Source organism: Lampris incognitus, chromosome 14, assembly GCF_029633865.1.
Source record: "Lampris incognitus isolate fLamInc1 chromosome 14, fLamInc1.hap2, whole genome shotgun sequence".
NCBI lineage: Eukaryota > Metazoa > Chordata > Actinopteri > Lampriformes > Lampridae > Lampris > Lampris incognitus.
In genome coordinates this window covers 45043306-45067427 of record NC_079224.1, presented here as the reverse complement: position 1 = coordinate 45067427, position 24122 = coordinate 45043306, and the positions used below count along the sequence as shown (strand labels likewise).

Sequence of the window (24122 nt, the reverse complement as noted above, 5' to 3'; positions counted from 1 at the left end):
GTAGTAGTAACGGTAACAGCAGTAGTAATATCCTCTATAGTAACAGGTGTGGTGGAAGTAACGGTTGCGGTAGTTGTTGAGGTCGTAGTAGTAGACAGGCGAGCTGTTGCAGCAGCAGCACTCGTGGTACTTTCTGTAGTATTTGCAGTAGAAGTAGTAGCCTCATTTTGTACCTATTAATCACCGTTACATACTTTTAATAAGATCTCTGTTTCTGGTTAATTATGGACCCTTAAGCTAAAAATAATGTAATGCTCTTTTTCCACGTTTGTCTTCACAGCGTAGCGCTGGCCATTTACTACCACATAAAGAACAGGTGAGGACCCCCAGCCACTGGTCTATCTGCTGTCATGGCCTCTCTAAATCCTACAGTACCAGGAACTGGTGACGTCACTCAGATGAGCGATGAAACATTTCCCCACTAAACTTTGAGTCTAGATCAGGGATGTGCAGTCAGGGGAGGCAGCGCCTCGCCCAGGCTAATAAGAGAGAGAGCGAGAAAAGAAAAAAGAAATATCATGATAGCCACCCAAAATTATTTATTGTACTTTAATTTGTTAAGATTGTTGTGAGAAATAATTTTTTAAAAATCATGTAAAACTTGTTGTTTTATCAATAGAGGCATGCCCTATTCAGGACGGCTTGCTCGCGAAGCTAGCATTCCTGAATGCAGGCTGCTGAGGCGGAGTCCGCTTGCGCCTCTCTCTGGCGCAAATAAATACAGTTCACTGCCGACCCAGCCATGGCCCTCACTGCACCTTACTGGTCTAGAGCAGTGGTTCTCAACCTTTTTGGGGTCCTGGACCCCCCCTGCGTATTTTTGATCTACCCTGAGGACCCCTCCACCTGATCTTGGGGGAGGGGGGTTGCAATTTGATAGAACAGTAGAAACTGCATTTTAAATTGCATTATAGCATTTATTCACTCTTTGGGGCAAAAATAAGAGCTTTCAGTTGTAACTTAGATATAGTTAACAACACAGAATTCTTATGCAGTAACTTTCAGATATATGTAACAAAACAGAATATGTATTCAGTAACTTTCAGATATATGTAACTAAACAGAATTCTTATGCAGTAACTTTCAGATATATGTAACAACAGAATATGTATTCAGTAACTTTCAGATATATGTAACAAAACAGAATATGTATTCAGTAACTTTCAGAGATATGTAACAACAGAATTTTTATGCAGTAACTTTTAACAATGCAAACGGGAGCGAGATCTCTTATTAAAATACAATAAATGACACTTGTGAAACAGATGTAATTAGAGAAAAAAGTCCCGTCACCCTTTATAGTTTAGGTAGATAAAGGTCTCAGTCACATTTGAGTAAAATAATCCTATTTCTATAAATGTCATAGGATCTTTTTTTAAAGATATTTTATTTTCACGGACCCCTTGCAATTACACCACGGACCACTAGGGGTCCGCGAACCCCCGGTTGAGAAACACTGGTCTAGATGAACCGATTCAACTTTTGGGCAATCCCACGCCATGATTACTGAGCAGCAGGCGTCGAGACAACTCTCTGTTATAATCAGCGCTAGAACGAGTAGGATGTGTCGTTTGGGGTTCGCAAACACAACGTTCACGTTGGCCCCTCCCCCCAGCTCAATGGCCCCAGAAGGACACGCCCCCTGACTGCGGTTAGCAGAACAAATCCCAGAGTGCAGGCTAACTCCGCATCGCTCTTCGTCCTCATCCTCTCCCTCAGTGCTCGCCAGCGGGTGAAACCCAACCCCAGCACACATCCTCATGGATGTGTGCTTACGATCTCGATCTGGCACCTGGTCACTACGTTGTTATAGAGTCCCGCTGCCCAAAGGCTAACACCCAGAAACGTCCCGTACACAGCAAAACCAGAGGACAGGATCTCTGCAGGGAGACACTGCCACACACGGCTAGTGGCTCACAAGTGATGACTGAGAGGGATTATTTTGTATGAGCCTATACACTGATTTTTAGGGAAATCCCACTTGTTCTGCCTCTAAGATTTGTGTTGGTATTCTGACATTTCCCTTGCTGGTTTTTGTTGTGACTTCTCTTATGTACACTATTGTAGTGTTACTATTCGTGGGTTACTAACTTAATCACTAATATATATAAGTACACAGCGACGAGGATGCGGCACAAGTCTGATCTTTACTGACGGAGACATCACACACTACTAGGCTCGACCAGTGTATTACAGAACTCAGTAGTGGTGACAGTCCAACACAATCGAGCACCGAGTGCTCGATCCAATACACCACAGTTTTCTTCTCCAAACTTTTACCATGTTTTTCTGCAAAGCCAAAAAAATGTTCATTAAACCAGTTTGATGGAGACGTCATCTTTGAGATTGACTGGATTCGGTGTTGTCAATCATCTGAGCTCTGTGTGTAATGCCTTGCTGCAGGGACACAGACGGAGGAATGCTATTGGATATCTTCGATGAGAAGCTCCACCCCCTCTCGGTAAGAAAGCCAACCAGATCAGTATGGTTTTCATGTACACTACCGTTCAAAAGTTTGGGATCACCCAAACAATTTTGTGTTTTCCATGAAAAGTCACACTTATTCACCACCATATGTTGTGAAATGAATAGAAAATAGAGTCAAGACATTGACAAGGTTAGAAATAATTATTTGTATTTGAAATAAGATTTTTTTTACATCAAACTTTGCTTTCGTCAAAGAATCCTCCATTTGCAGCAATTACAGCATTGCAGACCTTTGGCATTCTAGCTGTTAATTTGTTGAGGTAATCTGGAGAAATTGCACCCCACGCTTCCAGAAGCAGCTCCCACAAGTTGGATTGGTTGGATGGGCACTTCTTTGAGCAGATTGAGTTTCTGGAGCATCACATTTGTGGGGTCAATTAAACGCTCAAAATGGCCAGAAAAAGAGAACTTTCATCTGAAACTCGACAGTCTATTCTTGTTCTTAGAAATGAAGGCTATTCCATGCGAGAAATTGCTAAGAAATGGAAGATTTCCTACACCGGTGTGTACTACTCCCTTCAGAGGACAGCACAAACAGGCTCTAACCAGAGTAGAAAAAGAAGTGGGAGGCCGCGTTGCACAACTGAGCAAGAAGATAAGTACATTAGAGTCTCTAGTTTGAGAAACAGACGCCTCACAGGTCCCCAACTGGCATCTTCATTAAATAGTACCTGTTAGAGCCTGTTTGTGCTGTCCTCTGAAGGGAGTAGTACACACCGGTGTAGGAAATCTTCAATTTCTTAGCAATTTCTCGCATGGAATAGCCTTCATTTCTAAGAACAAGAATAGACTGTCGAGTTTCAGATGAAAGTTCTCTTTTTCTGGCCATTTTGAGCGTTTAATTGACCCCACAAATGTGATGCTCCAGAAACTCAATCTGCTCAAAGAAGTGCCCATCCAACCAATCCAACTTGTGGGAGCTGCTTCTGGAAGCGTGGGGTGCAATTTCTCCAGATTACCTCAACAAATTAACAGCTAGAATGCCAAAGGTCTGCAATGCTGTAATTGCTGCAAATGGAGGATTCTTTAACGAAAGCAAAGTTTGATGTAAAAAAAATCTTATTTCAAATAAAAATCATTATTTCTAACCTTGTCAATGTCTTGACTCTATTTTCTATTCATTTCACAACATATGGTGGTGAATAAGTGTGACTTTTCATGGAAAACACGAAATTGTTTGGGTGATCCCAAACTTTTGAACGGTAGTGTATGCGGGACCACAGACCTTCATCTCTCCTCGTCTTCCTCCCCTCTGTTTACCTCATTTTTTTTTCTTCTCTCATTTAATCCAATTTCTCCCTCTCATCCTCCTTTCTTTCTTTTCTCACTCCTTTGTCCTCCTTTCTGACCAACACTTTCTGCCACAGAAATCTGATGTCCCGTCGGATTACGACCGACATGACCCAGAGCAGAAACAGATCTACCGCTTCGTCCGGACTCTGTTCAGCGCCGCTCAGCTCACCGCTGAGTGTGCCATCGTCACACTGGTAATTATCAATATATCATGTCTTTATTAAAGACTCCGACCGGAGATAATCAAGTAGTAAAGGTTTTTAGGCAAAGTTGCACCTATCAGTATGATAAAATACAGAACATGCATGCACTAAAAATTCACAGTCCATACAAAATGTGGTAATTTGGTATACAACATTAATCTTCCTGGTTTCGAGTGAAACGGTAAGTGACATATCTGTGCCATCACCAGACAGTTGAGGCGTGAATGTACTTAGCCATTCAGACTCTTGAGACCGAGGGGAGAGTCTCCGTAGACATTCTCTCAGAAACCATGTGATTAGAAGAAGCTAGCCAAAGGCTGATGCTAGATCCAGGTGTGTAGGCACGGAAGTAGCCGTGATTGGCTGTTGCGTCAGCCAATAGACAGCGTGGAACCTCAATGCGCGCTGACTTGAAACAAACGATGCACACTGAAACATTTAGCTAGTTAGCTTACAACTGACCTTAGCATTGCTAGCTCTGTAACAATAGCTAACGTCAACGCTTGCTAACAATGGAAATTCAAAAAGAGTTTAAACCCTAACCCTAACCAACAACCAATCACGTCTACTTTCGTGCCTACACCCTGTTGCATCCAGCATCAACCCTAGCCAAACTGTTGTGTGGTAGCTTCACTACCTTATCTTAACCCTAAAATTAACCACTGTAACTGTAGTTGCCGTGGCAACTGCAGGCCGTGGTTCGCTATGACAACTGAGGCTAAGCAAAACAACGCATTTGAACAACATGCTAAAATTGACTTTTGCGTTTGCATTGTACAACACGTTCACGTCGGGTTATTTGTGCGCTGCTTGCTGATAACGTGAATAAGACACATGGGTTTTGAGACAAACCATCACCAAGTATGACGAAAAAAAGGCCGTCTCGGGAGAAAAGTGGTTGAACAAGGGGAAACTGGCTGTTGGATGGGGTCTTTCATGTCTTATCATATCAATGCCTGGTCAGTTGGCGTTTCATTTTACGTTTCAGAAGAAATTGAGGAAAGAAACCAGGGCAGCACCAAACCCAGACCCTAAGCATAAAATCACCTACAAGCTCCAGTAACCTGCTGCTGCTGGGAGTTTACTGAACTTATCTTTTTAAGCTTGCTGCTGTAACGTTTTATTTATTAATGAAATGTTATTTTGTAAAGAAGGCCAGTCTCTAGACACAGAATACGGTGAATTAGTGATGGTCACTACAAACAGCCACAATTAACAACAGGGACTAGGTTTACATGCACACCATGAAGTGGATTACCAGGACTGATCAGTGTGATGCCTCTTACAGCCGGCTATACTTGGATTCTCTGAATAACCGGTTCAAGATCTGCAGGTCTGTTCTTTAGATAGGTAAATTAATGGGTAGACATGTTGGGGACAGACTCATGGACTGCTAAATTGTTGTTTTGTCTGCAGAGTGCTGCTAGGAGCAGAGTTTTGGTCTATGAAAATAGTAAAATGTTAAATGATTAAGACATAAAATGCAATGCACTCTCCATCCTACCTTGATAGTAAATGCCAGAACGAATAACCACAAAAGCCTTCATGATTTGGATATTCATGGGTTAGCTAGCTATTGTCTTACATACGCCAGTGATAGAGCAGTTTAAAAAATGACGTTTCTTTGAAGGATTGCAGCTTTTAAGTTTTCACGTTAGTCTTGTACTTCACCTGCAGAGCTGTCAGTTAAGACCGTGTCCTCTCCTGTTGTCCAGGTGTACCTGGAAAGACTGCTGACGTATGCGGAGATAGACATCTGTCCAGGAAACTGGAAACGGATTGTCTTGGGTGCCATCCTGTTGGCCTCCAAGGTCTGGGATGACCAGGCAGTCTGGAACGTTGACTACTGTCAGATCCTTAAAGACATCACGGTGGAGGACATGTGAGTGACGAGGGCTGGATGGGTTGGTGCCGGAATGAATGTACGAGTGGGTCTGTGTGTAAGATAGACATGGGGGGGGGGCGGGTTTAAGACACTACTTTCTTTCGGTGGTTTTGGCCTGATCTTTTTGGTCTGCACCCGAGTATGAACTGTTGTGTTCACATACACCTAAATGAAGAAACCCTTGAGGATAATTTAGTTTTTTTCAAAATCTTGATTGTATTTTTGTAGTTTTTGTCATCCTGCATATCAATATGAGTCTTAAACGTGTCCTTTAAACAACAAACCGCCCTAGTATGTCAGTCAGACTGTGTCCACTACTGTCCATTATCTATGACTTCTCTATTGTGCTGGCCGGCTAGTTTACAGATGGTTACTGCTACCTACGGTAAGTATAGACTGCTACTTCCTGCAGGCTGAACCAGGAAGTAGATCAGCAATGTCCTCCACCACTGATCCTATTGGACACTTCACATCATAACTTTTAACCTTCACTTCCAAATACCTAGCTTAGATAATTGGGTTAAACTGGACTTGTTGAAAAATGTCTGATGCTCGTGTAAAGCTGAGTCCAGAAGGGGGTCCCGTGTCCACAATCTACAAAATGAAGCCACCAAGTAAAATTATACCATAGCTGGTATGAGTGGTGGAAAGATCTATGAAAATAAGAGGCAGATTGTAAAAAGAAGAAGGAATTATCCTTTATGGAGGAAATGCTCCTAAATGAATGGCGTGTGAAAACGAATTGAAAAGTTTATGGTGTGTGAACAGGAACGAGCTGGAGCGTCAGTTCCTGGAGCTGCTCCAGTTCAACATCAATGTGCCGTCCAGCGTCTACGCCAAGTACTACTTCGACCTGCGCTCGCTGTCCGAGTCCAACAACCTCAGCTTCCCTCTGGAGCCGCTCAGCCGGGACAAAGCCCAAAGACTGGAGGTAAAACACTCCCCACATTGCTTTCTTTTTCCCCCTCTTCTTTTTTATCTTTTTTGTCTTTCCTTCATTTCTGCCAGTCACTGGCTTTCATGTAACTCATTTGTAAGCACACATCTGTTCGTAAAGTTTGCACACAAACTATTAATGAAATCAAATGGCGTTCACCAATTTTGTCTTTATTTTGGATTTGTTTGTCATTAGGTTCAAATTATAATCGTAGTAGGTAACCCTTCCTTTTACACTCTTCTAATTACCAAGTATATGGTATAGTATATTATCAGGTAATTACCACTGTAAATAAGTAGGTAAAATCTTCATCATCATCATCATCAGTTCCATAACCTATGGAGGTCGTAGGAGCACAGCCGATGCCTCAACAAGTTGAGTCATCATTGTGTTTCAGTAGGGGGAGTACCTGGTGGTCCCCATCTCCTCTCCGGGTATGGATGGATGGCTTGGTTCACAGAGGAACTCATCCACCCTTTGACAGGTTTTGCTTTTTGGTTTTTTAGGTAGGTAAAAACATCTCCTCTATTGCCCATCAATTCAAATTATCCAATGCGAATTAAAGTTGGTAACAGCTCTAGTTCAATCAGTTAGATCCTGATCGAAACGTTAGCGAATAAAATAGCTTTAGGGAACAATTTAGTGTGCAGAACTTACGCCTTTATTCTAGTTTTACTATTTTGGTCTTGCATCTTAATATCTTCTGGATGTGCACATACTTGGTTCCTCTTCTGAACTTGAATTGATGGGTAATAGAGGAGATGTTTCAAAGAACTGGTTGTTTCCTAGGAAGTGTTGGCAGCACAGTGGTTAGTGCTGTCGTCTCACAGCAAGAAGGTCCAGGGTTCGAACCCGGGCTTGTCCAACCTTGGGGGGGTCATCCCAGGTCATCCTCTGTGTAGAGTTTGCATGTTCTCCCCGTGTCTGCGGTGGGTTTTCTCCGGGTGCGCCGGTTTCCACCACCATTAAAAAGACATGTATGTTAGAGTTGATACTCCTGTCTCTGCCGCTGAGCAAGGCAACGGGAAAAGAACTGGAGTTGGTCCCCGGATGCAGCATGAAGGCGGCAGCCCACTGCTGCTAGCTAAACAGATCACAGCTAGGATGGGTTTTGATCCCATTAAAAAGCATGAGGAGAGTTTAAATTCTCTTCTCAAATTTGATGACTACTGATTTGAATGACAAAGTTTTGATTTAAAAAAAATGTCTGTGTCGCATCTCTCCAGGCTATCTCCAGGCTCTGTGATGACAAATACAAGGACGTCCGCCGAGTCGCCAGGAAGCGCTCGGCCAGCGTGGACAATCTGTGTGGCGTGAGGTGGGTCCCCGCTATCCTTTCCTAGACGCTAACAAAGGACAGCAGCACTGAGCTACGAGCATGGGACAGGCTGGAAACCAAAAACAAGAAGAAAAAAAAGGGACCTGGGTTGGACCTGGGTCTCGTCTAGGCGTCGAACATGACAGACCTGAGCCAGAACCGCTCCGGATAACAAGACAGTGGAAATTTGACTCGGACTGGGATTTAACCCGCTTCTACCCCAACCCACCCCACCTACGTCCGTAGGCTGCAGTTCCAGGGACTAAAATATGGGACCATAATAGAGGCTGTATGGGACTGGAACCGGGGTATGGTGGCCCAGAAGTTCCTAATTTAACCAGATGCCTTCACAGTGCCTCAGCTCCAGAACCATTAAGTGAATGGTTATTATATTTACTGTGGAGAATAATCTGACTTTGGGTCATTAAGAAACAGAAATACTCTGTCTCCGTGACAAAGACTAAGGTGATTTTTTTTCTTTTGGTTATTGGACATTATTTAGATTATCATTGGATGGGTTTAGAGTTGATGTTCTCAGCTGAGCTCCTCTATTCCATCTGGGCTTTGTTTAATTTATTTGAACTATGCTAAAACGATTGGATATGGCTCTGTGGAATGAAGGACTTAATTTATTTTATTTCATTGCATTTTGTTATTTTCATCAGTGTTTCAACTCCGGTTTAAATGGATGTGGCTGCCCGTAAGCAAACCAGCTGCAGTATCTCAAGAACAGCAAAGTAGCACTGTACATCGTTCTGGTTTATTATTTCCTTTTAACAGTTTTGTAGCTAAAAAAAAGTATTTGCAAGCTTTCTCCTTTGAAAATCCTCATATCCAAGGTTTACAGTATTTCTGGTGTACCTCCCAATACTCAGGTAGTCTGTTTTTGGCGTTTTCAGATATTGTGTGTAGTTGAAGCTAACAAGGGTTTAAATATGAAACGTGAAGCAAGTCATCAGCGAAAGAAGGCTCGCAGGAAGAGCCGGAGTTAATAAGACGGAAGAGAACATTCCCGCAGATACAACTGTAATACATCCCTGTATGAATTGTGAGGATATTAACATTCATTCATTCATCTTCAGCCGCTTCTCCGGGGTCGGGTCGCGGTGGCAGCAAGCTAAGTAGGGCACTCCAGACGTCCCTCTCCCCAGCAACGCCCTCCAGCTCCTCCTGGGGGATCCCAAGGAGTTCCCAGGCCAGATTGGACATGTAGTCCCTCCAGCGAGTTCTGGGTCTACCCCGGGGTCTCCTCCCAGTTGGACATGCCCGGAAAACCTCCAAAGGAAGGCGCCCAGGAGGCATCCTAATCAGATGCCTGAACCACCTCAACTGGCTCCTTTCGATGCGAAGGAGCAGCGGCTCTACTCCAAGCTCCCTCCAGATGTCGAGCTCCTCACCCTATCTCTAAGGCGGAGCCCAGACAACCTATGGAGGAAACTCATTTCAGCCGCTTGTATCTGCGATCTCACCCTTTCGGTCACTACGCAAAGCTCCTGACCATAGGTGAGGGTTGGAATGAAGACTGACTGGTAAATTGAGAGCTTTGCCTTCCGGCTCAGCTCCCTCTTCACCACAACGGTCCGGTACAACGTCCACATTACTGCTGATGCTGCACCGGTCCACCTGTCACGATATTAACAATCAAAGATTAAATCAACCACAATTTTTTAATACTCTATAATGTGAAATACTATACTCCAAACATGTTTCGGTTAAGTAACCCCTGGATTATGGTTTGATTTTTTATTTTAACCACTTTGTTGGTGTTGCACCAAACTACCATACATGTTACCATGTATGATGAACGTGAACTTGTTGAACTTTGAGCCGTCAACAGGAGGGGCTCCTACTGCTCCCTCCTTACCCCTGGTGCATTGTATTCAATTTGCAGAACATTCTGAACCACCGTTGAAGAGATCTTATCTAGAATTCTGTTGGAGTGTATTAACCATGTGTGTACACATCACGTGCCCGTAGGGTGGCTTTACAGAACTGGAAATCAAAGAGTTCCCTGTAAGGGAATTTGACGGACCATGTTGCACTGACGTTTAAACACATCGCAAACACAAACCACTTAAAGCCTTCGAATACATTCAAAATCCAAAAGTGTTTTCACTGGTGTCATATTAAAAGTGATTGTGAGAGTAAATTTTGCTTTAAAAAGTGCATGTTCGGGGCCTCTGGGTAGCATAGCGGTCTACTCCGTTGCCTGCCAACACAAGGAAGGCAGTTCTAATCCCCCGTGGTACCTCCGGCTTGGTCAGGCGTCCCTACAGACACAACTGGCCGTGTCTGTGGGTGGGACGCCGGATGTGGGTATGTGTCCTGGTTGCTGCACTAGCGCCTCCTCTGGTCGGTCAGGGTGCCTGTTCGGGGGGGAGGGGGAACTGGGGGGGAATAGCGTGATCCTCCCACGTGTTACGTCCCCTTGGTGAAACTCCTCACTGTCAGGTGAAAAGAAGTGGCTGGCGACTCCACATGTATGGGAGGAGGCATGTGGTAGTCAGCAGAGGGGGGTGGAGCAGCGACCAGGACAGCCTGGAAGAGTGGGGTAATTGGCCGGATAAATTGGGGAAAAAAAGGGGGGAACCACCACCCCCCCCCAAAAAAATGTGCACGTTCAAACTGACAAAATTGAGTATAACCAGAAGGCTGGTGAGCTGATCATCATGCTTTACAGCTGACGATCAGCAGAGGGCGCCAAAGCTCCATTTGACATGAGCTTGCACTGAGAAAATCAAAGCATCATACATAAACGTTTTTGGGTTTTTTTGAAAAGCACAGAATTATATGTTGCGTAAAATGTATTACTCTCAGAATTAAAAAAAAAGATGAATGAAGGTTTTTTTTCCCTAAATGGTCTCTGACCTTACAGCTCCTTCCCTCCTTCGGTGCTGTTCCGGTGCTATATTCAGTTTTTCCTATTTAACCGTCTTTGCGGTGGTGCCCCTTAATGACTGGAAATGTCAGCTTTCCGGTAGCTCCCCCGGGCTCCAGCTTTAGGGTGTCACCCATTAACACCTTTATCCAAACCGAAGTGGCAAAGCGAGACTCCTGCAGAAGTGGAGGCCGTAGGCTTAAACCCCCCCCCCCTGCAATCATCTACCCTGCTCGAGTGTCCTCGTACACATCGCCCAGTTCAGGGGGGTGTGCTGTAGGTGACCCTGACCTCCCAGAGGGGTGGAGTGGGTGTGGATCTGCACGGGAACGTTTCCACATTACATGACAAGGTGCTTTGTTCGACTCACGACTCAACGAAAAGGTCGCCACCAAGTGTATTTATGTTCCTGCAAAGATTTAGTCAGGAATTTCTCAGACTTAACGACGTACTACACCAAGAAACAGGGTACCGGTCAAGACCCGTAGCATCAAACCCCTCTCGTTTTCTACCATACTCCGACTTCTTGCTCGTTGCGGGAGGGTACCTTTGTGGTTCCAGAAGACATTCCTGAGATGTACAGAGTCTTAACGATGATCTATTAAACATTCGTCCTACAGCGAGACGCACGGCCCGTGGGACCGGTGCGTCAGCTAAATTCCTAAAACCAGATTTGGATTAAACCACTAAAGGAGTATATAGGAGCCACTATGGGGTCTGTTCATTCCATACGTGGGAATATTTCAGTTGATCTTAGCTTCTGGAACATTCTCATAGTATTCGGAGATGTCGAAAGCGTAGGACTGTTACAAGTTGTTGACGAAAGGTGAACAAACTTATTTAAAAATAAAATGTTTTGTTAGTATACTATGGTTTTAATTCTCGTTATGAAGCCGTGTTACGTTTCTCAGTATGAAGCCTGACCGCTGAGCCGAGCTCTCAAAACTACACACTTCACCAAGTCTAATGTCTCGGACCGTTTCTATTCAAATGCTGTTGGTAACTTTTGATTCATAGGTTCATTGTCTGTCAGAGCGTGGAAGTCTTAATTATTTTGTGAATCAAATTTGTACAGCGTACGAAAATAACAAAAGTGGGAAGAGATCATTAACTTAATTGTGAAATATTTATATGGAAGTGTTGATCTGTGTTTTTAATAAAAGACAATGACCTCGTCTGACGTTTGCGTTTGCTTTACAGACGCGGAACATCTCCCAGCCCGGCGAGGTCACAGGTCAAGGGCCGCTTTTATTTCCCACAGGTCTGCTTTTGACATCAGACTCGACTGACGTCTCTCATTTGCATGGCGCTTTGGCGTGCCTTGTAGCCGTCTGAACTGGTTTATTTATTTTTGATTTCATCTTGTGTTTTAATGCTGCTGTCCTGGTTTACATACCTCTCTACTTTGTGTGCTGAGGGTGCAGACGTAGGTGGCGTTACCCCAAATGCCCCGGCTGTTACTGCGGCATGTGTTTAGTGCAATGACGGGCGGTATATCTTTATGTCCTTGTATTTTTTAAGTCCTTACACTTCTAAGAGCCAAATGCCGTGTAGCGTACAAACTTGCCTACTTTTTCAAAGGGAAGGGTAGGCTCTGCTTTTTTTCAGGATTGCAGTTAACGTTGTGAATTTCAGAGTTTGCTCATGGACACGATATCCTAGCATTCCGTGGCAGTTGGGAGAATGAAGAAGGATCAGAATTTGGATTTGTGAAGGCCCACCGCCTACCCACTGACCTCACCGCACGTCACTGGTTTAGTCATGTTACATTTATCGACAGAAATTCGTGTCTTAATCATAAATAAATAAAATGTACTTTGTGGTTTAGTGTCACAGTAAAAACAGTTGCATATGTTAACAGCCGATATTCTGACATACATGGAGACAAACATAATTTGACAAGCAACAAAAAGATTACGCCAAATTGGAGTGGCTAGCAAACCCTTAATATGTTTTCCTTTGAAGGGTTTCCTTTTTTTCATTCATTCATTCATTCATTCATCTCATCATCAGCTGCTTCTCCGGGGTCGGGTCGCGGTGGCAGCAAGCTAAGTAGGGCACTCCAGACGTCCCTCTCCCCAGCAGCACCCTCCAGCTCCTCCTGGGGAATCCCAAGGCATTCCCAGGCCAGTTTGGACATGTAGTCCCTCCAGCGAGTTCTGAGTCTACCTCGGGGTCTCCTCCCAGTTGGACGTGCCCGGAAAACCACCAAAGGAAGGCGCCCAGGAGGCATCCTGATCAAATGCCCGAACCACCTCAACTGGCTCCTTTCGACGCGAAGGAGCAGCGGCACTACTCTGAGGTCCCTCTGGATGTCCGAGCTCCTCACCCTATCTCTAAGGCTGAGCCCAGACACCCTACGGAGGAAACTCATTTCAGCCGCTTGTATCCGCAACCTCACCCTTTCAGTCACTACCCAAAGATCATGACCATAGGTGAGGGTTGGAAGGAAGATTCCATTGAAGGATTTCCATTCTTTTCCTTGTCCTACTTAAAGCTACAACCCTGAAGATTACCATCTTTATATAAATTAACTACAGCTATGGTGATACTGTGAAATACTGTGGTAACCGTTGGACAGCTAAAGTCGGACCAGTCAGTCGTTATTATAACAAGCAACTGCAGTGTTCATGATTTTCATATTCGTGGATCAGCTATTGTCTTAAATACACCAGAAACAGAAAGTATGGAAAGAGACTTGGAATTGTTTGCATGTAAATCTCGAGGCTTGTATCGTCAAGGTTACTCGTGTCCTTTCAAAGTTCTCCTTCATATGATGTTTGTTTCCAGTAAAATTGACTTGTGCTTAGATATCCCAACAATGCTGTGATGGCCTCGTGCTTTAAGGGTTGCTGAGCGCCCGCCCTCTGCTGAGCGCCCGCCCTCTGCTGAGCTCCCGCCCTCTGCTGAGCTCCCGCCCTCTGCTGAGCTCCCGCCCTCTGCTGAGCTCCCATCCTCTGCTGAGCGCCCGCCCTCTGCTGAGCTCCGGCCCTCTGCTGAGCTCCGGCCCTCTGCTGAGCTCCCATCCTCTGCTGAGCTCCCATCCTCTGCTGAGCGCCCGCCCTCTGCTGAGCTCCGGCCCTCTGCTGAGCTCCGGCCCTCTGCTGAGCTCCCATCCTCTGCTGAGCGCCCGCCCTCTGCTGAGCTCCGGCCCTCTGCTGAGCGCCTGCCCTCTACTGAGCGCCCGCCCTCTGCTGAGCTCCCACCCTCTGCTGAGCTCCCGCCCTCCGCTGAGCTCCCACCCTTTGCTGAGCTCCCACCCTCTGCTGAGCTCCCACCCTCTGCTGAGCTCCCGCCCTCTACTGAGTTCCTGCCCTCTACTGACTGGAACGGAAGGTTGTAACGCAATATGAGAGGCATCTGTGTTTAGTGGCAACCAGCGAGGACTTGTGTTGTAGCTCTGGCACAGCGGGGAACAGGACCTGACATCACCCAATGTCTCTTCGATTTAAATCAAATCTGTTTGGTTTTTATCGCCTTTAAAAAGGGCTTGAAGAGTGCTTCGCTTTGGTTTCACTTGGGCTCAGGGCTGCAGTTGACAGTGAGGAAGATGGGTGCAGTAGATGTCTTTGTGACCATCTGTCACAATGTCTCCTTCGGGGGTACGTTCCCCCAAGTTTTGTTTCTAAAACAGCTGAAAAATCGCCGGCTTTAAATCTATTTTGAAGAAAAAGATTTTCATCTGAGAACACTTTTTCTTACTGCAAGCTCACTCGGGAAATTCAAATATGAATCAGGAATCACTTGCTTAGTTATCCGCAATTAATTCTAAACTATTACCTCTGCCTAATATTTACATTTCTGAGCAATAAAATGCAAGTCATGGAAAAAGTGTCGCCAGTGTGGCAGTTACAGTGTACAGTGCCTTTCTTAAACACATATGCTCAACCCTTTCAGGGGTCTTGGGAGAAAACAATTCTGAAAAACAAGTGAAACAGCGGTTTCATTTCTCAGCTGCTGTCTGGCTTCCTGGGTTCAGCCATAACAGACGTACTGGCTTGACCTTTGAACTCTCAAAATGACCTCCCCCGTGACCCAGCCACGATCCGTCTTAAAGCAAACCTGCTCAGATGACACAGGAAAGCCCGTCGACCCCCTAACCTACTTACTAACATTCAGTGTCAGCTCACCATACCGGCTTGGACAGTCTTATCCAGAAGGGGGGCCGGTGGGGGTGCAGGTTCTTGTTCCAAGCAAGCAGTTACACACCTAGTCGCACTAATCATCCAGTAGACTCTTTGCTGAGGAACTTGATTAGGAGACACAGGTGCGTGACTGCACAAAGACCTGCACCCACACCGGCCCTTTCTGGATAAGATTGCCCACTCCTGTGTGACGAATGAGTGAGTGAATTAATAAAAGGATGAATAACTGAATTAAGGTGGAAATAAGTGTAGAATATTAAGTTTAGTGAGTTACAATTTTACAATCTCATTTAGCAGACACTTTTATCCAAAGCGGCGTACGTCTGAGAGTTAATACAACACGAGCCAGGATCTAGTCAGGAGGGGACAACGCAAGTGTCAAAAAACTGGGTTCGAGTCCAGTAGGACATAGGTGTCAACAGGCAGGGCACAAAGGCAAAGGTGCATAGCAGCGAAGTTCCCTGCCGATCACAGGTACGCCGTCTCTTAACTAGGGCCGGGTATTGGCGAGGACCTGACAATACGATACGCATCATGATACGACTGTATCGCCATATATTGCGATACTAAACATATTGCGATACACTGCAAAACTCGACATAATTTACTGAAAAATCTAAAAATATAGCTGAAAATACAACTTGCTGTGTACCACCTGGGTGGTCTAATATTTATATCACGTTATATTTTGATAACTCAGTGGACAAACTGAGTCAAAACTGTTTCATTCAAAATGTATATTCCAATTTATTAGAACGGTATCTCTGAATTGCACGGTGCACATTGTGTGACTGAACACACTGCCCTGACATGTAGGTGCCATAATGAAATGAAACCACAAATAAATGTTCCCGAGTCCTGATAACATCATATGAAAATAAAGTGTGCATATTAAGTATTCTTGTGTCACAGAAAACGCTGAACTCACTGCAATGTTGATGCTGTAACATAAAATAAAGTGCATATTAAGTATTCTTATACACTACTATTACTACTACTACTACTACTACTACTACTGCTACTACTGCTACTACTTTCAACTGCTCCCGTTAGGGGGCGCCACAGTGGATCATCTGTTTCCATCTCTTCCTGTCTTCTGCATCTTCCTCTGTCACACCAGCCACCTGCATGTCCTCCCTCACCACATCCATACACCTCCTCTTTGGCCTTCCTCTTCTCCTCTTCCCTGTACATAAGATATAGTCCACCTGTGTGCACTTCCCTCCACTCTTGTACGTCCCCCTGTGTTCCTCCCTCTTCTTGAAATATGTATTCACCACAGCCATTTCCATCCTTTTCACAAAATCCACCACCATCTGTCCTCCCACATTCCTCTCCTTGACACCATACCTGCCCATCACCTCTGTTCCCTTCACCAACATGCCCATTGAAGTCCGCTCCAATCACCACTCTCTCCTCCTTGGGTACCCTCCCCACCACGTCATCCACCTCGCTCCAGAATTCTTCTTTCTCCTCCATCTCACACCCAACGTGTGGGGCATATGTACTGACAACGTTCATTACCACACCTTCAATTTCCAGCTTCATACTCATCACTCTGTCTGACACTCTCTTCACCTCCAGCACACTCTTGACATACTCTTCCTTCAGAATTACCCCGACCCCATTTCTCCTCCTATTCCCAGAAGAGTTTGAACCCACCTCTGATCCTCCTGGCCCTCCTCCCCTTCCGCCTGGTCTCTTGCACACACAGTATACCTACATTTCTTCTTTCCATCATATCAGCCAGCTCTCTCCCTTTACCAGCCATAGTGTCCACATTGAAAGTGCCGACTCTCCCCTCCACACTCCCACCCTTCCTCCTCTCTCGCTGCCTCTGGACATGCCTTCCCCCTCTCCTTCTCCTTCGCCCAACAGTAGCAGAGTTCCCACCGGCACCCTGCTGGCTAACGGTACCGGTCGTTGGTAACCGGGGCCTCGACCGATTGGGTATGGATATCTTATTTATGATCCGCATATTTGATTTGGCAAAGATTTTACGCCGGATGCCCTTCCTGACACAACCCCCCCCCCCATTTATCCGGGCTTGGGACCGGCACTGAGGATGTACTGGCTTGTGCATCCTCAGTGGCTGGGTATTCAGTAAACCTGAATTAGTCAGTATGCTGAAAATAAACTGTAAACATTAACATACTGTAGTAGTCCAACTCAAAAGTTATCTGCAAGTGTCCGCTATACTTTGATATCAACTCTTAAATGGTTACATTTTAACGTGTAACGTGCATGGATGAGAAGACACGCTGGCCGCTGGCTCGCGGGTCTGACCCTTTAGCCGAGCGGTTAGCGATGTCTCCTGCGGTGCGGGCGACACGGGTTCGCGTCCCGGCCGCGGCAGTTCCTGTGGTTGCCCCCCGAATTCGCTACATTGGTGTCAGAAGTGGGATGGAGCGACCGTAAGGCCATCGGAAGCGCATGCGCCCTGAGGCGTGAAGGAGCTGACATGCCTAAGCGCGGGGACGCGCTTCCCGAAGGAGGGGGGGGGGTAGTGTAACGTGCATGGATTAGTAGACACGCTGGCCGCTGGCTAGTGGGTCTGATACCTCCTGCGGTGCGGTCGATATGGGTTCGCGTCCCGGCCGCGGCAGTTCCTGTGGTTGCGTTGTCCCCCGAGTTCGCTACAGTATTAGGTGTCTCGACCGTCCGGCCCGGCCTATCTTTAGCGGACTAGCTTCAGGCCTGTCTGAGGGCAACACTGAACAGGGATCTTTTCGCTTACCTCTCTGCAGACGTGAGCGATGTTTGAACGGGTTTCTTCGCCTCTTCGTAAAGCCCGGGCGCTGCTATATCCGTCACGCGTCGGCGAGTTGGGATCACGTCGCGCGGCTCCATAGTGTTTGAAGCCGGGGTTTTCCAGTTCGCTATATGGGCGCAAACCTTTACAAGTAAAAAGCACCGCCGACTCTAATCTGTGCACGAGCTGATGGAAGCTGGCAGGTGTCACTATCCAGCCTCGGGTACGCAGGTTTCGGTTGAGGTTGCTGCCGCGCCATTTTATCTGCGTGGCGTCCATTTTGTGACGTATTACTTCCGTTGAGGGGGGAGGAGTTCCGGTTTTATTGCAGCATTGGGTAGACGCTCGTGAGAACCGTCGTCACCAATTTTTTGTAATAATCCGCTTTTCGGTGCTGGAACCATGACCTGTACCACAACAATGTCAGTCTTCAATAAAACTACAACTGAGGTATGAAGACTTTTGTCTGGTCTTCATCCATTCCACTCTATTGACTCCGTGGAGATCACCCCGATCTCTACGGTCTTCTTAAGTGAGACCGGAAGCTACCACCGTTGATACTGTAGCGAATTCGGGGGACAACGCATCCACAGGAAGTGCCGCGGCCGGGACGCGAACCCGTGTCGCCCGCACCGCAGGAGACATCGCTAACCGCTCGACTAAAGGGTCAGACCCGCCCGCCAGCCAGCGGCCAGCGTGTCTTCTTATTCACGTTACACTATCTTGGTTGGATTGCTCTTTCTCAGGGACCTCTCAGGATCTCAGGACCACGCAAGCTTCTCCACCACGACAAGGTGACGATCCAGTGACACTCGTAACATAACAGTTAACAACTAACATGTCACTCAGCCCGTTTGCGCGGGGAATGCTGGAAATGATATCCTTGGACGTATCTTCACCTTTCTCAGGGATACTGGACTGGTGGAGAGGTTATAAATTAAGTGTATAGTGTAACGTGCACGGATAATTAGGCTCGCTAGCCCTTGGCTAACGGATCGGACCCTTTAGTCCAGTGGTTCTCAACCTTTTTGGGGTCCTGGACCCCCTGCGTATTTTTGATCTACCCTGAGGACCCCTCCACCTGATCTTGGGGGAGGGGGTTGCAATTTGATAGAAACAGTAGAAACTGCATTTTAAATTGCATTATAGCATTTATTCACTCTTTGGGGCAAAAATAAGAGCTTTCAGTTGTAACTTAGATATGGTTAACAAAACAGAATTCTTATGCAGTAACTTTCAGATATATGTAACAAAACATAATTCTTATGCAGTAACTTTCAGATATATGTAACAAAACAGAATATGTATTCAGTAACTTTCAGATATATGTAACAAAACAGAATATGTATTCAGTAACTTTCAGATATATGTAACAAAACAGAATATGTATTCAGTAACTTTCAGATATATGTAACAAAACAGAATATGTATTCAGTAACTTTCAGATATATGTAACAACACAGAATATGTATTCAGTAACTTTCAGATATATGTAACAAAACAGAATATGTATTCAGTAACTTTCAGATATATGTAACAAAACAGAATATGTATTCAGTAACTTTCAGATATATGTAACAAAACACAATATGTATTCAGTAACTTTCAGATATATGTAACAACACAGAATATGTATTCAGTAACTTTCAGATATATGTAACAAAACAGAATATGTATTCAGTAACTTTCAGATATATGTAACAACACAGAATATGTATTCAGTAACTTTCAGATATATGTAACAAAACAGAATATGTGTTCAGTAACTTTCAGATATATGTAACAAAACAGAATATGTATTCAGTAACTTTCAGATATATGTAACAAAACAGAATATGTATTCAGTAACTTTCAGATAGATGTAACAAAACAGAATATGTATTCAGTAACTTTCAGATATATGTAACAAAACAGAATATGTGTTCAGTAACTTTCAGATATATGTAACAAAACAGAATATGTATTCAGTAACTTTCAGATATATGTAACAACACAGAATATGTATTCAGTAACTTTCAGATATATGTAACAACAGAGTTTTTATGCAGTAACTTTTAACAACGCAAACGGGAGCGAGATCTCTTCTTAAAATACAATAAATGACACTTGTGAAACAGATGTAATTAGAGAAAAAAGTTCTGTTACCCTTTATAGTTTAGGTAGATAAAGGTCTCAGTCACATTTGAGTAAAATAATCCTATTTCTATAAATGTCATAGGATCTGTTTTTTAAAGATATTTTATTTTCACGGACCCCTTGCAATTACACCACGGACCACTAGGGGTCCGCGGACCCCCGGTTGAGAAACACTGCTTTAGTTGACCGGTTAATGTTGTTCCCCGTGGTGCAGGAGATACGGGTTCGCGTCCCGGCTTTGGCGGTACCCGGGTTGCCCCCCTGAATTCACTACAATATATAAAATGCCCTGCGATGGTTTGGCGGCCTGTCCAGGGTGTCTCCCTGCCTGCCGCCAAATGGCTGCTGGGATAGGCTCCAGCATCCCTGAGAGCAGGATGAGCGGTTTGGATGATGGCTGGATGAATGGAGGGACTCTTTAATACAACAGCAGGTGGCGATAATGCTCCATATGTTTGCAATTCGCCATTGATCAAGAAGAAGAAGAAAAAAAGACTTTCAGGGGCGATTCTAGGATCAGAGCTTTAGGGGTGCTGAGCACCTAGAGTGCTGGCCGGCCAGGCAAGATAAATTTGGGGGGGTGGATCGAAGCATGGGGGAGTGCTGTATTTTTGTTGTTAAAATATTACGTTTAAACCATATACTGGATATGGTTTTGACATTTATTTGACGGCTTATTAAACATGGACATACAGCAAAAAATTAAAAATCTCTTCAATTTTAGGGGTGCTTGGGTTCAATTTAGGGGTGCTGCAGCACCCCCCAAAATGGGCTAGAAACGCCTATGGCTGTTATTATCATCATCCGATCATCAACCTCACACATTTATTTTTGTGTCAACCTTTCCTTGTTTGTCTATTTTATTTATTTATTTTTTGCATTGTATTATATTTAGACGATAATTATTACATTTTATGTGTTGACTCTCCCGTGCTGAAACTCTGACATTGTATTGTTGCAATGTAAAAAAAACAATTGTACATGATATAAAAAAATGAATAAACCAGGTATGGTGCAGCCATTATACGTTGAATGAATTATAACAAAATACACTCTAGCAGTTTGTTCTCTTTCTTTCTACTGATTTCATTAAAAAATAAAAGTCTGTTTCCGCCCGGTTTCGAACCGAGGACCTTTCGCGTGTTAGGCGAACGTGATAACCACTACACTACGGAAACCTGCCGGCCTGTGGCATAGCAAACACGATAATTCACACACACACACACACACACACACACACACACACACGCACACACACACACACATACACACACACACACACACACACACATACACACACACACACACACACACACGTTTTAAATACTTCCTGCTAGTACAGGAAACGTCTGCGTCTGTCTTTTCTAGTTACATTACTCCCAGGTTTTATCGTATATAACATTCTGCTGACCTCTAGTGGCGAGAAGTAATTACTGCAGCAGATGAGGCACAATAAATATTCGGGAACGATTGAAAACCCAACCAACCTCAACCGCTAGTTCAGATCACTTTCATGTTCCCATACTCATGCATTCATCTGACCAGCATTTATTGTGAAGACCTTCATCCCGAAGAGGATGTCCGCCATTTTACAGGTTGGCCTACACAAACTAACACGCAGCACACGTTGGAACGGTCTCTCTGAGCTGATGAAGACGCTCTGACGTTCATCTGATCTGGTCTGATACTGGTACGTGCCTATCAAATCTACTTCTTTGCCGCTCTACACTGGTAGACTGCAATACGGTAGATGAAGCCTGGAGCTCCCCCCAGTGGACAACCTGAATATAAAACACCCGCTCCCCCTCTTAAAATGAGATTTGTAAACAAAACGTCCCTTACTTACTTTTAAGCATACGGTCCCTATGTCCTTCAGGTTGTACTTTAACCAAATAATAATAATAATAATAATAATATAAATAATAATACTACAAGATCAAGACGACCGAGAAGTGGTACGCACATCAGCCAAAAACGGTCACCGAGAACAATGACGTCACCATCCTCTGGGACACGCCCATCCACGCTGGCAGAGAGATAAAGGCCAACAAGCCCCACATCGTTATCAAGGACAGGAGGCAAAAGAGGTGCGTCCTCATCGACATGGCAACACCATCCGGGAAACACACCTCAGTGAAAGTCACAGAGAAGCTGAGCAAGTACAAAGACCCGGAGACTGGAATCAGCAGGATGTGGGGGCACGAAGACCGGAACAGCACCAGTGGTCACTGGAGCTCTAGGACTCACGGAGAAGGGGACGGAAAAGTTCACCAACCGTATCCCAGGCAACACCAACATCCATGCTGCCCAGAAGACCGCCCTCCTCGGAACAGCCCACATATTACGACGAGTACTGTCAATCAAGTGACATCTGCCCTACAGTGCCTCAGGTCCATATGGACCCGGCTCTACAGGATGTAAAACAGGAAACACGAAAGAAATAACAACAACAATAATAATAATAATAATAATAATCGCCTTTCAGAGCGCTCAAGGACACCTTACAGAACACAGTAAAACACAAGCAGCACCGTGTCAGACAGCATAAACACGGCAGGTAGACAATAAAAAGTTAACACAACAGATAAGCATAAAATCATCATCTGCACAAAACTCAGCGCAGCGTGGATCCGACTGAATATGCCGGTTTGAAAAGGTGCGTTTTGACATTTGGGATCCGAAGGCTGAAAGAGAGCCAATAAACAATGATACATAATAGACAATGATAAGAAACAGATACATTGTATCTCCACCTTGGATTCAACAGCATCCCGACACAACGTTTAGGTATGCATCTTAACGCCATAACCTCGTCATCAGCTTCAACTCCCCCTTCCGGTTTCTTCTTTGCTCACGTGCCCTATAATGCACGTCCTGCATTGCAGTCTTGCAGGTGGCTTGGCGGCTTTGTGAGTCCTGCAGTACGTGGGACGCTTGGAGTGGCCTTACTGTCCCCCTGCACTTGCGCAGTATCCGCTGGCTGCCTCTGGGCACTGACCTGAGTTTCTGACCCAGAGCCTGAATCCCCCCCACCACCACCACCACCGGGTTGTTGTTGTACAGGGGGAGAAAACCCTCTGCTTCTGATGACCCCACGACGGAAGTACCGGGTTACGTGGGTGTTGTGCGCACAACCGTAGCACATCCGTCCTTGTCCCCCCCTGGAATGACGCATGTTGGATTTGTGCACATTTGCCTGACCGGACCCCTGCTTCCCACTTCCGTCAGCACTGCCCGAACAGTTTCCACGCCACTCCCCGTACACCCTTCTTCGCAGTCTCGATGGCTCGAGCAAGCCTCGGTGAGGTAAGCCCAGTCTCGGATCTGCGCCGGATGCGGTCGTGTCAGCCCGTCCCGTGATGCAGCCTTGCGCCAACACAGCAGCATAGTAATCCATAAATGACTCGCCCTCGTTCCTGTTCCTCGAACTGCTGCGCGATGTCACCTGGCCTGGGGTGGAGAGGTGCCTTCAGCAATTCCACGATGTCCCCGGACCAGTTTCCCCCTGAGGCGATTTCTCTCTCAGACGGTCGGTTTGGGCACCCACGGAACTGCGCGAGGTGGACTTGTTAATGCCCCCATCGGTAATGCCGTCCCTCCCGTGACTGCTGCACACCGTTCCTACCGCCGCCATTGCTCTCGCGTCTTGCGTGTGCATGCTGGAGCCTATCCCAGCAGTCACTGGGCTGCAGGCGGGGAGACACCCTGGACAGGCCGCCAGACCATCACAGTCCAGCCCCCCCCCCACACACACACACATACCTAGGGACAATCTAGTACAGCTGATTCACCTGACCTGCATGTGTTTGGACTGTGGGAGGAAACCGGAGCCCCCGGAGGAAACCCACACAGACACGGGGAGAACATGCAAACTCCACACAGAGGACGACCCGGGACGACCCCCAAGGCTGGACTACCCTTGCATTAACAGACCTATCAATCAATTTGGGAGTGACAGCAGCTCTCAGCCCTTTGGTTTGTGTTTTGGTAGCGGGGCGACCCTTTGGTTTCCATTTGGACTGAGGATTGAACCTTTAAGTCAAACGCACATTAAACACAGGGCAGATCAACAGGAAATGGGTTACCTG

At 45.6% G+C, this 24122-nt stretch overlaps 1 protein-coding gene and 1 non-coding gene across 2 annotated transcripts in view; one reads left to right on the top strand and one right to left on the bottom strand.

Moving 5' to 3' along the window:
• The window catches only part of LOC130123921 (cyclin-Y-like), a 65312-nt gene extending 56573 nt beyond the window's left edge, over nucleotides 1-8739 (top strand). The window contains exons 5-10 of the mRNA XM_056293249.1: nucleotides 281-316; nucleotides 2404-2461; nucleotides 3855-3974; nucleotides 5699-5865; nucleotides 6637-6799; nucleotides 8032-8739. Of these exons, the coding sequence (XP_056149224.1) occupies nucleotides 281-316; nucleotides 2404-2461; nucleotides 3855-3974; nucleotides 5699-5865; nucleotides 6637-6799; nucleotides 8032-8148 (661 nt within the window). The 3' untranslated portion in view covers nucleotides 8149-8739. The remainder of the gene's footprint in view (nucleotides 1-280; nucleotides 317-2403; nucleotides 2462-3854; nucleotides 3975-5698; nucleotides 5866-6636; nucleotides 6800-8031) is intronic.
• Nucleotides 8740-21139: 12400 nt separating this feature from the next.
• Nucleotides 21140-21212, bottom strand: trnav-aac (transfer RNA valine (anticodon AAC)). The gene has a single exon. It is a non-coding gene; the product is annotated as a tRNA-Val (tRNA).
• Between the last annotated feature and the right edge of the window lie 2910 nt (nucleotides 21213-24122).